The 14,166-nt window shown below is 39.0% G+C and overlaps 1 protein-coding gene across 2 annotated transcripts in view; it reads right to left on the reverse strand.

The window, feature by feature from the left end:
- Nucleotides 1–10,384: 10,384 nt before the first annotated feature.
- The window catches only part of COLEC12 (collectin subfamily member 12), a 79,971-nt gene continuing 76,189 nt past the window's right edge, over nt 10,385–14,166 (reverse strand). For both annotated transcript variants that reach the window (XR_014159296.1, XM_081873237.1), the window contains 2 exons: nt 13,021–13,166; nt 10,385–11,973 (listed from right to left, as the gene is read on the reverse strand). Coding sequence is in view for 1 of the 2 variants with exons in the window: in XM_081873237.1 (XP_081729363.1) it covers nt 11,954–11,973; nt 13,021–13,166 (166 nt within the window). In the remaining variant the exon portion in view is untranslated. The remainder of the gene's footprint in view (nt 11,974–13,020; nt 13,167–14,166) is intronic.

A 14,166-nucleotide genomic window follows, 5' to 3' on the forward strand; every position in this document is an offset into this window, starting at 1 on the left:
GTCCGAAGGCAGCCGCGAGCGCCCCCTCCTGTCCCGGAGGAGTCTTTTTAGCGCCGAGAAAAGGGCGTCTCGGAAGAGGAGGAGGAGCTTCGAGGATTCTGAACCACGTGACTGCTCTCTGCCCATTCAACTCTCGCGTCGTCCTGCCTCGTTTTATTCTCAGTTCGTTTTGTGGCGAGGGAAGTATGGCTCGCTGCCTCTCCACCTTAGTTTGATCTTTCCTATTAGTTCCTTCTAAGAAGCATTAGCTTTCTTATTTTCCTAAACCCAGAGTCCCAGCATGATTATATCCAGGGGTGAAGTGTGCTCCTCCAACAGGGATTCTATATTCAGTTCAGCTTCTGCTGAAGTTGGACCTTTTATTTAGCTTTAAAAGAAAGCATCTTTTCATGTGTGCAATATCACACACAGGTGTGCAATATCAAGCCCCAAATGGTGCAATTCAGAACGAGTGTGGGCTGCGGCACACTTGCACAACAAAACAAAGGAGGACATGAACTATGTGGAGGGGAAATGGGTTGACCCAAGGTCACAATTTAATTCAGCTGGAAGAAAAAGAATTCATAAAGATGGAGCGGGAATAGTGCACAAAAGATCACTAGCACCAGTTGCCTCTGTCCACATAATAAGCTTATTTCTTTAATTTGTATACTACCTTTTCAAGAAATGCTGGGTAAGTTAAGGTAAAATAATGTATTTCCAAATCCTAACACCATGTTGGCAGGAACATGGGATTAAATGCAATCTTTCCATCTACAGTTCTACACACATTTTATTGCATTGCATAATTTATTGTGGTAAAAATGTTCATTGAGTTCTGGAGACTTTTTGATACAGTAACTCAATGACCTAATTTTCCTGCTGCGTCTTCAACAGATGTTATAAATGTGTGTTTTTAGCAGACATTGGTGCACAGAGAGTCCCAGTCTGATACAGTAATAGTGCTGATACAGTAATAGTGTAGAGGCAATCTCTCTTACAGTGAAGAACTCTGGCGTGTTATATTTTGTATGAGCAACAATGCCTAGGTGTCACCTTGATTGATTCTGTGCAAATTTGTAAGAAAACCAAATAGGAAATTGCTCTTTTAGTGATATTACTGCATAGCTAGATGTTTTCATTTCCTTAACTCTCTGGAGACTGAACACTTCTTGTCACCAGCTTATAAAACAGCGCAGATTCACCTTTAGGTAAGATCACTCTACACTGTTTGTTTGCTTATTAAAACACATGGCACAACACAGTTGCCAGTGCGGTGGGGTTGGGGGTTGGGGAAAGACTCACAAAACCTCTTTATTCCAGATTGTTTTTATGGTCTACTGGGAAGACTAAATGAAATGTTTCTTATTTTTGTTCACATTGCTATCCTCAGTGGTGCATGAAAAAATGGTAAAGGCCACTCTTTCATAACAACCCTATTTCTCCTTTTAACTCCCACTGCTCTTAAAAGAGCAGTGTTATGATTACTGTATGTTATGAGTAACATATAGAGTATGTTAGCCTGATATGACCCGGTTGAGGGGCGAGGGAACCCACAAATGGGAACATCCCTTTTGGCTGATCTGCGAATGCCCATTATTGCCAATTTTTATTTATTTACTCACTATATTTATATAAATGCACCCAATAACATTGTTCTCTAGGTGAATTGCAACATAAAAATGATACAGCACAATTGAACACAAAATAATAAAAACAATCCCAGCTGGTGGGGGAGGGTGTGGCTTGCCAGTGAGCAAGATGAATACAGTGGTACCTTGGGTTAAGTACTTAATTCGTTCTGGAGGTCCGTTCTTAACCTGAGGTACCACTTTAGCTAATGGGGCCTCCCACTCTTGCCTTGCCGCCACGCGATTTCTGTTCTCATCATGAAGCAAAGTTCTTAACCTGAAGCACTATTTCTGGGTTAGCGGAGTTTGTAACCTGAAGTGTATGTAACCCGAGGTACCACTGTACTTGGATTATTTCCTCAGCAGAGGAAGAGACCTGGTGCCTTTCTTATTCAGTGGCTTAAAACTGTTGATTCAGAACTAGAGATATCCCCCTGGAAAAATAACAAGTGTTTAGAGCTCTGGGGCCACACAGCTAAGATGGTGGCAGTACTAGAGAAGTAATTATACACTTTGGCAAGTACTTACTGAAGGAGCAAATTTTACCTGTACTTCACAGTTTTTGAGTCTTGAAATACAATGAAGAGCAAGTTCAAGTTTATTAAGAAGTAGACCCTAACAGTTTGAAGAGAAAGCACTGATTTAAACCAATCACAAGAAGTATGAACTCAAAGAGGAAAATGGGCAATGTCACAAGAACATCAGTATTCTAATGTTTGTTGAAGTTATTATAGTTCATTGTAAGAGAGTGTAAAAATACTTTTCCAAAAAGAGAAGAAATCCATCCAAAAATGATTATAATATTTATTTTCAAATAGCAAAACTGTTCATGTTGAATAATTAGAAAACAAAGTATACATTTTCCCCATGTGAATGAACCTGGCTGGGCTGTAAGATCAGCATAAGAGGTGCTTATCTCTGGCTCATCATTAGCACTGCAAGTTGTGGGATTTCCCCCCCCCCCAATCAGTTTGGACTAAAAAGCTTATTCCCTTTTCATTTTTAGATTGCAAGAAAAAACAACAAACTGTTAATTAATTAATTAATTAATTAATTAATTACTTTATACAAGAAAATAAATATCTCAAAGTGACCTAAAAAAAAAGATACAGTTAAAAAATACAAAAGTCAAAGATAAAATTATGAAAATACTAGAAGTTTCACCATTTGCAAAACAGCATTAAGATTATGACATAATTGACTTTGTATATTGCCCTTCATCCATAGATCTCAGAGCGATTCACACGACTGGTTTGTAAAGCTATAAAGTTTATCTACACAGCTGAGATAATATCCTGAATAAACTTAATTGAAAACTTGACCTTCCTCCCAAATAATTTTCCTCTGTGCATTCCTCTAAGGCTTCAGTGGTTAACCATAAGAAAAAACAATACCATATAAAAAAGCTAATCAGGAAGAATTAAAAACCACAGAATGAAAGTAACAATCCAGAGTTCCCAATTAAAACAGTTTCTGGCAGAATTAAAACACTAAAATGTTTTATGAGGGGGCAAGGAGAAATTTCCTTGGCGGGGCATTCCAGAACCTATTGGCAGGAACTGTGAAAGGCTTCTCCCTGCTGCCAATGAGGCCTATTGTGAGTCACTGGGACACCAAGAGGCCCCCATCCGATAACAGTCTGTACAAGCGGGCAAGTTCATTTTGGTTTCTTCTTGATCGGATACCTCTGGGGAGGAAAACAAAACAATCAACCATTCCTTTGTAGATCAGAACTTGGTAGTGGCGCCTGCCCTGTGGAACGCCCTCCCAGCAGATGTCAAGGCAATAAACAACTATTTTACTTTTAAAAGACAACTGAAGGCAGCCCTGTTTAGGGAAATTTTAAATGTCTGACGCTGTATTGTTTTTAATATTCGGTTGGAAGCCACCCAGAGTAGCTGGGGAAACCCAGCCAGATGGGTGGGTTGTTGTTGTTGTTGTTGTTGTTGTTGTTGTTGTTGTTGTTGTTGTTGTTGTTATTATATGCTCCACTAGCGTTGCCTTATTTCAGAAAGTAAAAACCAGGACACCCTCAAAATTGTTGCGTTTTTTTAGACAAACGCCAAAGTTGCTGAGCCAAACAATTGTCCTAAGATCCAGAACAATGCCCCACCTTTTGTAATGATTTCCCCCCCGCCATGTCAATTCCACCTTTGAAATCCCGGTAATGTACACGAAAATCTAGATGTATAGCAGCCCTATCCCCACATACATTGAGAAAAATAGTTCATTGTTGATGTAATGCTGCAAAAATCTGCTAACATTCCATTTGGGATCACTGAGAACAACCATCTATGGGTTGTCTTTTTATAAAGAGAAACACATTTCATTATCTAGATTGCAGCATAAATTAGATTTGAGGAAAATACTATAATTTCCAAAGTCCATGATTGGTAGCACCCTTAAAGCTAGATGTTCCATAGCGAAGTAGCATATAAAGGTGTATCTTGTTTTTTCTTCCTCGGTTACAGGTATGGGGATAATCCTTACTGGGAAACACAGATGTGGGGAAGGGTGATTACATACCCTCCAACATTTATCTGATGAAAATAGGGACATCCTATTCAAATAATAATAATAATAATAATAATAATAATAATAATAATAATAATAATTTTATTATTTATACCCCATCCATCTCACTGGGCTGCCCCAACCACTCTAGGCAGCTTCCTATATATATATAAACATAATAAAACACTAAGCATTAAAAAACTTCCCTATACAGTACAGGGTTTCCTTCAGATGTCTTCTAAACTAGTATAGTTACTTATCTCCTTGGCTCAGGGGCGCTTAACCACATATCATCCAACATTTCTCTGATGAAAATAGGGACATCGTAAGGAAAAGCGGCACATTCCGGGATCAAATAAAAAACTGGGATGGCTTCTATAAATCCGGGACTGTCTCTGGAAAATAGGACACTTGGGAAGGTCTGTGATGATTTTTTTCTTCTACAGTACAATTGGAACCGCCCCCCCAGCTAGGAGCTTTAGGGAAAAGGCCACAAATTAAGTTTTAGAAGCATATGCACTATTGAGCTTTGCAGCACACACCTAGGAGCTTTGCCAATTTCATTTGCTATGAAAAGCAGGCAAGTAAAATGGGTAAGAATTGGGAAATGAAACAGGCCAGAATCATGGAAAGCAATATTGACAAAAGGTCCTGTCACAAGGCAATTATCTCCCCTCCCCCACTTGACTGGAAACTGTGCTGTGATGATTTGCAGGAGGCTAGCTCAAAGGAAAAAAATGCACTTGGACTTGACTTGTTTTTATGCATACCAATAAACCTTGTTGATATTCCAGTTGGCTAGCTGAAAAAATAGTGTGTGTTTATTTTTTAAAAAACGGAATGAATGGATCAAAGAAATACTATTCATTTGGATAACTGTACATCAAAGATGTTCTGATTTTATTTACTTTTCCACTTCCTGGCATAAGAACAGTTTGTTAAGTGTACTTATTTGTAACAGCATTGCTGCAACTGGTTATTGTGCCAGTAGGTGTCAGAACTGACCCAGAAAACAAGCATGCACTGTTTGGCTTCTGTTTTCCAGCTTGGGCTTGATGTGCTAGAAACTTGCAAGGCATTTTGACTGCATCAGTGATCCAAAGTAGAGGTCACGTTGGTTCTGTTTCAGCACAGCTGGTACATTTTCAAATTAGTAAAGGGCATGTTTTATTTGGAAGTATTTTTCTGTACTTACTAAACCTAGGGAATGTCCTAAGCAAGCTCAGTTGAAAAGGTGTTTGCTTCCCCATCCCTCTCGTGCTTTATAACGAAGCTACCGGTACTACTTTTTCTACTGTTCTTCGTATTCCACTCTGACAAAGTATGTTTGCTGTTCAGATGAAGTAAGAATCTAATTCAGTTAAAGCAAGCTAGCCTAGCCATTCCCAGTTTTTCATGAGTCATTTCCTGCATTGGTCCACCCACCTTATGATAAACAGGAAATATTTTTTCTTGAATAGCAAGTGTGCTTTAAACTCGAAGGCATCACCGTAGTAGAATATGCCTAAATTAAAAACCTTAATGTGTAAAACCACAACTTTGAAAATCAGAAGGATTCCACGTTACATGAAACCACGGATACCATGTAACCAAAGTCACTTAAGAGCGGCTTCTTTAAAAAAGCCTAATGTTTAGTTTGGCTAAAGGCAGATAGGATGGATGGCAGTGCCAGCAAATAAAAATTATTAAAACTGTATAATAGGTGGTTCTTTCCAAGGAGAGTCCAAAATATCTTCGAAACAGAAATATTTAATTGTACCGAAAACAAGTATGGTCCAAATGCAACACAGAAAGAGGGCTTGAGGCTTTCATTGGCTGTAACACGAGTGCATTTTATCAGTTACACCTAATATGCCAGTTGTACTCTTCCAGGATAATGAGGGTTGACCCATGCTTCTGTTAACCTGAATAATGACTAATACAGCCCTACACAAGCTTGTGATCTACCAACCCCAATCCATATACAGTGGCCCACTAAGGTCTTGTATTTTGTTGCCTGCTTGAATAAACCAAAGGAAAAATGAAAGTGTGCAAAAACTGGCCAAATGCATTAAAAAAGGGCCAATCCCTTGAAAATTGAAGCTCAAAGTAGGCTGGCTGTTAAAAACAACAATAACAGCAACAACACATGTTTTATTTCAGCCTGTCCCTATTATGCAATAGAGGTTTTTAGGAATCCATTGTATGTACATCCATAGGCTGGGAGGTTTTACTTCATGGATATCAAAGAAAATCCAGTTTCCTTAGTTTTGCTTGGCATACACACTATACAGCTAATTATGGATCTTGGCCCATAGATATTCTTTTAACCCTTTATGAGGCTTTCGTTTAGGCATCCTTTTCATTTTTTACATTTCTTCCCCTCAGAAAATGACATAGAACATTTGTTTTCCAAAATCTCTTGTCCCACACTGACTCACAATTCTACCATCACATTCTGCTTTGACTGGATTATGCATAAGAGATCACCTGATTAGTTTAAGCAGCTTACTCAGTATTTCCAAAGTGGTCATGCGAGAATAGTGCAAAGGAAAGCCGTTTATCTTTAAAGACAATAAGAATACTTGACAAGCCACACTATAGTAACCTGATTTCTAGTTAGCATGAATATGTTTTATGCTTTGATTTACACCATATATGGTTAATATATTGTTATGAGAAAAAGCCATATTACCATAAAAAAAATTTTTGAAGAAAAAAGACCTGTCCCTTTAGGCTTATCATCATGTGTTACGCAGATTATCATCTGCTATGCAACATTGTAAATAGCATTTTATTACTTCTACTGTTATTTTCAAATGGGCTTAAATACAAAATCAATTTGATTACAGTTCCCCCTGCCCCTCCTGTACCTATTCCCCCCCTGTTCCTAAAACAGAATGGGTAGGGTGCAAAGAAAAGAGGAAATAAGAAAAGACAGAAGAGAGGAGAGGTTTATCTTCTAAATCAGGAGCTAAGACCAACAAGTTATCAAATTGAGTTTTTCCAAACTCCCTTCTTGCTGTACAGTGGTACCTCGGGTTACAGACACTTCAGGTTACAGACTCCGCTAAGCCAGAAATAGTACTTCAGGTTAAGAACTTTGCTTCAGGATGAGAACTGAAATCACGCAGCAGCGGCACGGCAGCAGCAGGAGGCCCCATTAGCTAAAGTGGTACCTCAGGTTAAGAACACTTTCAGGTTAAGAACGGACCTCCAGAATGAATTAAGTTCTTAACCTGAGGTACCACTGTATTCAGACCTTGTTTTAAAGTGCCGCTTCCCCCCCCCCTCAGTACCACTCCCTGCTTGCTCTACTCAAACTTCTGTCAGTGTTTAAAATAGGCACCTTTTCTCAGTTACCCTCCACCCTTGCTTCATTCAAGTCTCTGCCTTTGTATAAAACTGCCATTTTCCCTCTCTATTTCCTCCATCTGTGCATTACTCTAACTTCTGTTGCTTTAAACCCCCCCCCCTTTGTGTGCCTCCTTGCTTTGATTCAATGGCCACTGCTGCTATGCAGCCTGCCTTCACTTTTGCTACCTTATCCTGCCCTGACTTCATGCAAACCCAAGATTGTGATGTGGTACCACAAATCCTTCAATGGGGAGAACTTCACAATGACATTCTTACATTTTTATTACATAAAGAGAAATGGAAGATTTTTTTATGGCAAATGAAGAGATTCAGTTTTTAAAAAGCCTTGTCTTCCAAGTAATTTGACACTCTAATTAATTGTGAAATGACTGACAGATTTTTGTAGTTCTTTAAGTAATTTCCTTCTGGTTTCTAGCAAGTTACAAAAACACACATTCTTTAGCATAAGGCATTTACAGCCTTATTAATACTGAATTCCAACTGGTACATAAACAAAACAGTCTTCAGTAACTTTACTATGGAATTTCTGCATTTCATTGTGTATTTTAGGCTGATTGCATACTTTGACCTTGCTCTCAATGGGTATAAACTTTTAAGTTTTTCAACTTTGTTAATGTGATCACATCAGTGAAATCATCCAAAATACTGTAATGTATTTGGTTCATACAGACACAAGGTGAACCAAAACACACAGAGCCAAATGCAATTAGGAGAACCTGGAGACATTGATAGCTCTTTGGGGACAGAGAAAGCATAAAGTTGTTTCTCCAAAATAATTCGTCTGTACCCTACTCTACAGTAAGGCCAAGGTATTGTAATCATTACATGGAGATGTTTGCAATTATCCCTGGAAGGCTTCCATCATACTTCTAGGGATACTATAATAACATGTTGTTATTGTAAGAAAAACACTGGGGCCTAATTTGAATAGTAGAGTGCTTGGTATCTGGTGGGTGGGGCTTGTGTTTTGCTTCAGAATTAGTCCCTCCCTTCAGTGTGTGTTCAGTTATGAATGTCAGTTAAGAGGGATCAACTGCCTCTTCTCATTTCTTGCCTCAGACCTGCCCCATGATGTTGTTTTAGTTTCTCTCATTATGTTATTTTGTTAGTTTTCTCTCAGTTTATTATTAAAGCTTGAAACAAAATAAAAAAAATCCTTCCATTAGCACCTTAGAGACCAACTAAGTTTGTTATTGGTATGAGCTTTCGTGTGCATGCTCATACCAATAACAAACTTAGTTGGTCTCTAAGGTGCTACTGGAAGGAATTTTTTTATATTGTTTCGACTACGGCAGACCAACACAGCTACCTACCTGTTATTAAAGCTTGTTTACATTTACGTGAACCGCTTATTTTTCTCAAAGAAAACTTGGATGAGTGAGGAGATATTCCCAGTTTGCCAGGAGGATTGATTTTGTTAATCATCCCCCCACCTCCACAACAATTCATTCTCTCTCTCTCTCTCTCTCTCACACACACACACACACACGTGATGCTGGTTGCAGCTTGCTGAAAAATTTACTGATGTGCACTTGAAAGACTTGAAGGAGGAAGAACATGTTTGTGTATACTAAAGTGGTGTTCCAAAGTGCTCCAAATTTACCTGTTTTCTCAGCAAATGGCAGCCATATTCAATCAGTAACTCCATGATAGCTCCAAGTCCTACTGCCTATGTGCTCACCTGGACTGACACTATGCATCAATCAATCCACTGGATGTGAGTGACTGGGATATCATATACAAAGGTTGTGCTTGTGTGACACGGTCATTCACACAACAAAAAGTGGGGCAATGAAACTGGAAGTAGAACTGACTGATAGTACTGCAATCCCCATGTACTGAGAGGTTTGGGGAATTGGCTCTCATGTGAATAATTAGTGTGTTGAAAAGGGTGGAGTTGGCCTTTATAAAGTATGGCAGAGGCCAAAGGGCTTCTGTATGCACCTACCTTGCATTCTGTATTATGGCTTCAGTATGTAGCTACCTTGCATTCATTGGACATTTCCTATGGTACCACAAATGTGCTAAAATCGTACATTGAGCACATGATCACTTCAGCATGTGCTCAACTAACGCAGTGTCAGCTCAACTCATATGGCCCTGTGTGAATTGTCTGCAGATTTATCAGCTGCATTGTACAGAACTGGTCAGATCTGTGTGGGAACAGATGGCACCAATCTCTAGGAAACAGTAACTGCAGGCTCGACTGAAGGAACAATTCCTCAGAGAAAGGGCCTCTTGCAAGCTGTTCTGAACTTCCTTCTACTCTTAAATATATTCCTTGAAATGTTTTAAAAAACGAATAGTGTAAATATTTTGTGAGCCCTGTGACTTGTCATGATTGATCAGGCACAGCAAAGACATGGCAGAAGAGTGGTCAGGCAGGAGACTGAAAGGTAGGTACGGTGCAGTAAGTGATTTTTAGAATGGCTAGTCTTGTCTGCTATGCCATGAATATTGAATTGTTTGTGTAAAGAAGCCAAAGCATTCTGGTATTCTGGTTTCACAGTTACACATTGTTTTTCATTGTTTATCTTGGTTGGCATGATTACAGAGTGCAGAATGTAATAGCTTCCCAAATGAATGGAAAAAGGACCATGACAAGGAATGGTTGGAGACTTATTCTGGCTAGAGACTCCTTCTGGAACGAGCCATGTCTTCTGTCCTCCTCCTTTGTCTAGATATGATGTCAAACTTGTGGTCTGCATTTGCTTCTGCACATGATCAGTTTGCTTGCTGCATGACTAAAGGAATCCCTTTTAGGTGCTGTGAACTTTCAACAGAAGTAATCACAAGCCATTCCTAGCAAATCTAAACACACACAAACAGTTGGATGGTGCCATCCATGCATAAACCTCACGTAACTCTCATGAAGGTCAAAATGTGTGACATGTCATTTATTTTGAGCACAAAATGTACTTGAAGCAAAATTCATTCCTGAACATTATGCTTGCACAGGAAGTCTTAATGCCAGTATTTGTGCCAGCTGAGGACCAAACTAGAAGCAGATGATTGGAGCGGAAACATGGCTAAAAAGGAAAGGGTACTGTTGTTCCATTGCCCATTAGCTCCTCTCAAATATTTTTGGGGTAAGCCAACCAACCAACCAACCAACCAACCAACCAAAAAGACATTGAGGACAAGTTACACACATTGAACTGCATGAACTGTCTAGTTTGGCTTTACGTTTCCATTTGTCTGTATTACTGTTGAGTTCTTGGCAACACAAACCTTCTAGATAGGAAGGAGATAACAGGAATGTCGGAATCTGCCTTAAAACAGTTGAGACTATTTGTCCATCTGGCCCAGTATAAGTAGTTGTCCAAGGTCTTTAGCAGAGGTCATCCCCATCACTATCTACTGATCCTTTGAATTGGAAATACTAGAGACTAAGCCTGAGGCCTTCTGCATGCAAAGAATCTGCTCCGCTACTGAGTTCTGGCCTCTGCACTCATTGGTGACACCACTTCTTTGAAGACAGCATTGTAGCAGTTGTTAGGCTCCCATCTGTACATGGTTTACTCTGCATATCTTGCAGTCATTCCATCACATGAAATGGAACCAAATCAGAAAAATGGTATTAGACAACCGCATCATATCTATCTTTGGGATCACAACTTGCTCTATGCTGGGCTTAGCCAATGCGGTGGCATCCAGATGTTTTGCACTAGAATCCCCATCAGTCCCAGCCAGCACTGCTATGCCCCCAAACATGCGAAAGGCACCAGATTGGTGATGACTGCTAAAATACGGCAAATGCCACCTACAGTCAACTTCAAAAGTTATTAAACTAGGGTAATTTATCTGGCATATATATTTATCTATAAAACAAAACTGTGTTTTAAACTGATGAGACTTATACCTGACAATCATTTCTAGTGAATTATAAGTAGTATCACTGCTATTTTCTTTGGCTTCTGTGTACTATATTTATATAAAAAGGCAGTTAAAAAGACCATTGTAGTAAGCAAATATTTTGTACAAAAATACAAAAATTTTAAAAGTATATTCTATATTACTGATCAGAATTGGCCTATATATATTTATATATAAAATTTATATATATTTATAAATGTATATTTATATAATTTGCCAGTATTTGGGATTTTAGCAAGTGGCTATTGTGTTTACACAGTAGGTTTGTATCTTTTTCTCTTCCTGTGGAAAAGTCATGATTTGTAGTCATCTTGGCATAGTCCATTGTTTTATAAATCTTCAGCATCTGTATGTTTTGTGGTTGAAGAGGATCTATAGCTGGTTTAGTCCAATTGTATTTCCAATTGACGCGTTTGTGCAACGTTGTAAAACCCCTGAAAAATTAGAAGATAAGGCGGACGAATTGTGCTGATGAATATTTTTCATCAATGTTCTCAGTGCTCCCCCTTTTTGTTGGGTGATGGTTCTGTCCCAGAGGATACTTCATCATTCAGGAAATCTCACTCATTTGTGTCTCTTATAAGGTTCACAGCCTATTACAATCCCAGAGCTTCAGCTAAAGCAGGAAAGGAAAAACAATGCATTAAAGTGCTATAAACATAATATCTGTTTTTTTAAAAAAAACAATAGGCTAAGAACAGAATTCATCACCTCAGAAGAGGCTAATGGCATGCAAATTTGATCAAATTCTGCCCAAAAGTTACAAAAAAATTAACATTTGTTTCTTCTACAAAGCAAACATGTAAAGATGCCCAACACAAAAACAAAACACAAAACCTGGAAAAAATGCAATTCATTGGACTTTATCCATTCAGGAGAGGCTATTATGTCTGAAAATTTCATCTAATTCTTTCCAAAAGTTACAACTATTTTTAAATTTTTCAATAATAGTGAATGGGAAATACAATTCAGTTTACTGTACTGGGATTTGGACTGAACTGAACAGCCTTCAAAGCACTTTATACTGAATCTGTGCCTTCTGGTATTGAAACTGAATCTTGTGGACGGTATATACCCCAGGTTGTTGTGGCTAAAGTAATACTTGTATTTCTGAATCCTGAACATGCAACAAGGTGTCCTTATGTGGTAACTTGGAAAGAGAAATCTATTGTATAGATTTTGCTTCGTGAAGAGGTGGGTATATTTTTGGACACGAACTGTGCAAAATACATGGAGCTCATATTTCCAAAGTGTGGGAGGGGGACTAGAGGGGCTGTACAGTTTCTGGATTCCTGCCAGCACCTTTAAACCTCAATGGCTTGAACAATAGAAACTGAACTAGAAATAAGCTTTGATCTGTACATGACTGGGTTGAACTGCAATCCTCTTCTAAGGCTTCCAACCAACTAGTCATATGCATAGAGCAGTGTTTCCCAACCTTGTGCCTCCAGCTGTTTTTGGACTACAATTCCCATCATCCCTTGCCACTGGTCTTGCTAGTCAGGGATGATGGGAGTTGCAGTTCAAAAACAGCTGGAGGCACAAGGTTGGGAAACACTGGCATAGAGGACTGGGTCCCCTCTTTTTCCAACTGTTTAAACTTGGCTTGGGGTTTGGCCCTTGTAGCAAATGAGAATTGATCCTAGTCAAGGTTCTAGCATACCTTTGTCCATCTCCTGCTCACAAATAAAACTGTTAACATCTTCACAGTGAAAGTCGTTCCAAAGCCCAGCATGGATTAACCCAGCACAATCTTCCCCAGGTCCATGGCCATGTTTCCAGTTATCGGGTTGTCCAGCGCTCCAGTTTCTTTCAACAAAACAGAAAATAGATCATTCCGCAAAACAAATAGCAAACCATCATGTGATACTGGGACAGATGAGAATAAGAAAAACAAAAACAAAATAACGACAGTCTGTTCTGAGCAGAAAACATACTCCTTATAACAAACAATGCATGACTCTTCCTGGAAATGGAAAACATCTGGGCTGCAGAGAAGAGAATCAATTCAACAAGCTGCCAAAGCTCAGAGACCTAAAATTAGTCCAATGAACTTTGTTCTGATTTGGGGATGGACAAGGATGCATAAGAAGGGGGTGGAGTAGTCATGGGGCAGCATTTAGCTGCTTCCTCTGCAGCTGCAGATAAGCTACTGTGACATAAGGATGTCTTCCTGCTGGATTTGCATATGCATCCCCAAATCAAAGCAAACTGGTAGTTTCTTGTTCACCAATACACGGAAAGAAGCAGAAAATAAGAGTTTTAAAATACCATAAACCCAAGGCATATTCACAGTTAACCAGCCAACACTTTGGCAAAGATGGCTTTTCTGCATATGTTTCTTCAACCCTCTGTTGCACCTTTGGAAGAAAAATATACTGTTTGCATAGCAAATTACATTTCAGATTGGAAATGAACAAAAAATCCTAACAATTTTTAAAGTCCTTTAGCCTTTACAGAGTAAGTTAGTATTCCGCTGAAAATTTTACATGATGGGCCCCAAATCATTTGATTTATTAAATGGAATGTGCTGCCAATCTCAGGATTTTAAAGAATCATCTGTGTTGAAGAAACAGCTTATTAAGTGCAGGGCTGTGGTTGCTGGCTGAAGTGGATGGCACAGCACCCAAAGCTAAATAATATAAGGATCCAAGAACATGCTTGTCCAGCTCATGGAGTCTGAGTGACATTTTGGGAAGGCACCAAGTTTTCTAGAAAAAAACCAATTACATTTAGCTGAAGTGACTGTTGGTGTTTAGATCACAAAGGAACATGCAAAATACAACATAAGATAAACATTGGAAAAAGT

This window comes from Podarcis erhardii (assembly GCF_964252035.2).
Source record: "Podarcis erhardii genome assembly, chromosome: 8".
In the NCBI taxonomy this organism is placed as follows: domain Eukaryota; kingdom Metazoa; phylum Chordata; class Lepidosauria; order Squamata; family Lacertidae; genus Podarcis; species Podarcis erhardii.